General features: G+C 38.4%; 1 protein-coding gene across 1 annotated transcript; it reads right to left on the reverse strand.

Annotated features, from left to right (window-relative positions):
* Positions 1-360: 360 nt before the first annotated feature.
* On the reverse strand, positions 361-1,317 carry LOC140507751 (olfactory receptor 8B8-like). Its single transcript, XM_072615691.1, has one exon. The coding sequence runs from the start codon at positions 1,315-1,317 to the stop codon at positions 361-363; it is 957 nt and encodes a 318-aa protein (XP_072471792.1).
* Positions 1,318-2,529: the final 1,212 nt, after the last annotated feature.

Genomic DNA, 2,529 nt, shown 5'->3' on the forward strand with positions numbered 1-2,529 from the left:
AATGGGGTAGTTGTATTTTCACAAGGGGCATAGATCAAATATTTATAACTTTAAAGGATCTTAGGAGCCACATTGTCTAAATACCACCATGTTTACAAATGAAAAAAAATTGAAGCCCACAAAGATTAAGGGATTTTCCCAAGGTCCCAAAGAGCATCCAAGATTGAAACCCTGATTATTTTACTCTAAAGACAGCACACTTTCCACTGCATCTTTAAACCAAAGAAAGTAAGTTCTGTTGGTAGAAAGTTAGGCAACAGAGAACAGAAAGAAAAGAATTTGGGTAAATATGCTTTCCTGAAATAATTTTAATTAATCAAGGGAAAAAAAGGGACTTTTGGTCCTTGAATTCAAATCAAATTATGAAAATCTTATTCTTGTCATGGAAAATATTCTGCTCCTCAAAGTTTTCCTCCAAGCAGTCTGAACATCTTTATTCTTCAGACTATAAATGAGTGGATTTAACATGGGTCCCACATTTGTGTAAAAGACTGAAGCTACTTTGCCCTGGTCCATAGAACCTGGTGAAGAGGGCTGGAGATACATGAATGAAGATGACCCAAAGAAAAGAGCAACAACAACTATGTGGGAACTGCAGGTGCTGAAGGCTTTGGACCTGCCTTCAGTGGAGCTGATGTTCAGGATACTGGACAGGATGAGAGCATAAGAGGTGAAGATGGTGACACTAGGCACTATAATATTAGTGCCCACAACAATGAAAACCACCAGCTCATTCACATAGGTGCTGGTGCAAGAGAGCTGGAAAAGGGGAACTATGTCACACATATAATGATTTATGATGTTGGCATCACAGAAGGATAGTCTCAACATGCATCCAGTGTGGGCCATGGCACCAGCAAACCCCATCACATAAACCCCACCCAATAGCCAACAACAGACTTGATTGGACATAGTAACATTATACAGCAATGGATTACAGATGGCAACATAACGATCATAAGCCATTGTTGTCAATACATAACATTCAGAAATAACAAAAAAACAGAAGAAACAGAGTTGAGCCATACATCCTGAATAAGATATAGTGTTTTTCATTAGAACAAAATTCATCAACATTTTTGGAGTAGAGACAGAGGTATAGCAGAGATCTATGAAAGCTAAATTGAAAAGGAAACAATACATAGGAGTGTGAAGCTGAGAATTCAACCTGATTAAAATTATCAGTCCCAGGTTTCCCATTATAGTGATCACATAGGTCCCCATAAACAGGAGGAATAGGGGTAACTGGAGTTCTGGTTGATCTGTTAAGCCTGCAAGGATGAACTCAGTCACTGAAGAGGCATTTTCAAAAGACATTTTTCTCTTGAGAGATCTATGAGGAGAAGAAAAAAGTCATACTAGAAGCAAAATAAGCTCAATGAACCCTCTTCCCCAGTTATGAAAAAGGAGCAATTCTGAAAGTGTCTGGAAACCATCATCACCATGCCATGAAGATACTGTTCTTATCATCCCCAAGATATCCAGGGATTTTGATTGGGTTGATTAAAAATCTCCATGATCTTAATGGATGCAGAAACTTGTTCCTGAGTCCCCCTACAGAGTAACAGTTGACATTCCTCAGACTCCAAAGCAAAAAGAAATGAGGAAAATAGCAGTACTTTCCCCCATCCCCCACAACATACACTATGGTGGCCACTGCAGATAAATATTTTAACTACTGCCCTCATTTCAGAAATGATGAGGTAATACCTCAAAGAGTTTCTGCAAATGCCTATGGCCAAAACATTATTATTAACATTAGTCATATTTATTATTGACATTATTGCACATAATGTTATTTGTAATAAGAATAATTGGCAGGCATTTCCATGGCACCTATTATGTGTCACACACTGCCCTAAATCCTTTACAAATATAACATTTGAATCTCACAACAACACTGGAAAGTATTATTATCCCCAGTTTCTAAAAGAGGAAACTGATACAGAGATTAAGTGACATTGCCTAAGGTCACACCAATAGTAAGTAACTTAGACAGATTTTAACTCAGGTCTTTCTGACTCAAAGCCCAGTGTTCTGTCCATTGTACCACCTAACTTTCTGCAGACTAGTACTAGTTCTGAGTACAGAGTCCTAAGGAGGTGGGGGACTAAGGGTCAAAGGACCCCATTTTCCTTGCACATTCTCTTCTCCACTAGTCTAAACAAACCTAGTCTAAACAAACAAACAAAAAAAAACGATACATGAGTCAGTGACAAAGGTCAGGGATATGATTTGATGGAATCCTGATACCTCCTGGCTGGCAAGGCAGAGAAGGGAATATAATAGTAAAAATCAAAATGTGCTGCAAACTTACCCTTCTCCTGCCTAAACACTTTGCTATTGGTCCTTACTGGTTTTGAATCCGTGTCCTAGAGAAATTTTTCTGATAAAAGCAATCAGAAATTCATCCTCTGAGACACTGATATTCCCTTCTCTACTGAAGCAATCAGAGCACACACCTTAGGTTCCAAAACAACCTGGGAAATGTTTTGAGCTGTGAAGATCAAAAGTTCTTACTGTGACTTT

Source organism: Notamacropus eugenii, chromosome 5 (assembly GCF_028372415.1).
Source record: "Notamacropus eugenii isolate mMacEug1 chromosome 5, mMacEug1.pri_v2, whole genome shotgun sequence".
NCBI classification, from domain to species: Eukaryota; Metazoa; Chordata; class Mammalia; order Diprotodontia; family Macropodidae; genus Notamacropus; species Notamacropus eugenii.

Bases quoted from the DNA above. Each gene is read 5' to 3' on its own strand.
- LOC140507751 (XM_072615691.1), bottom strand. From the start codon at position 1,317: ATGTCTTTTGAAAATGCCTCTTCAGTGACTGAGTTCATCCTTGCAGGC.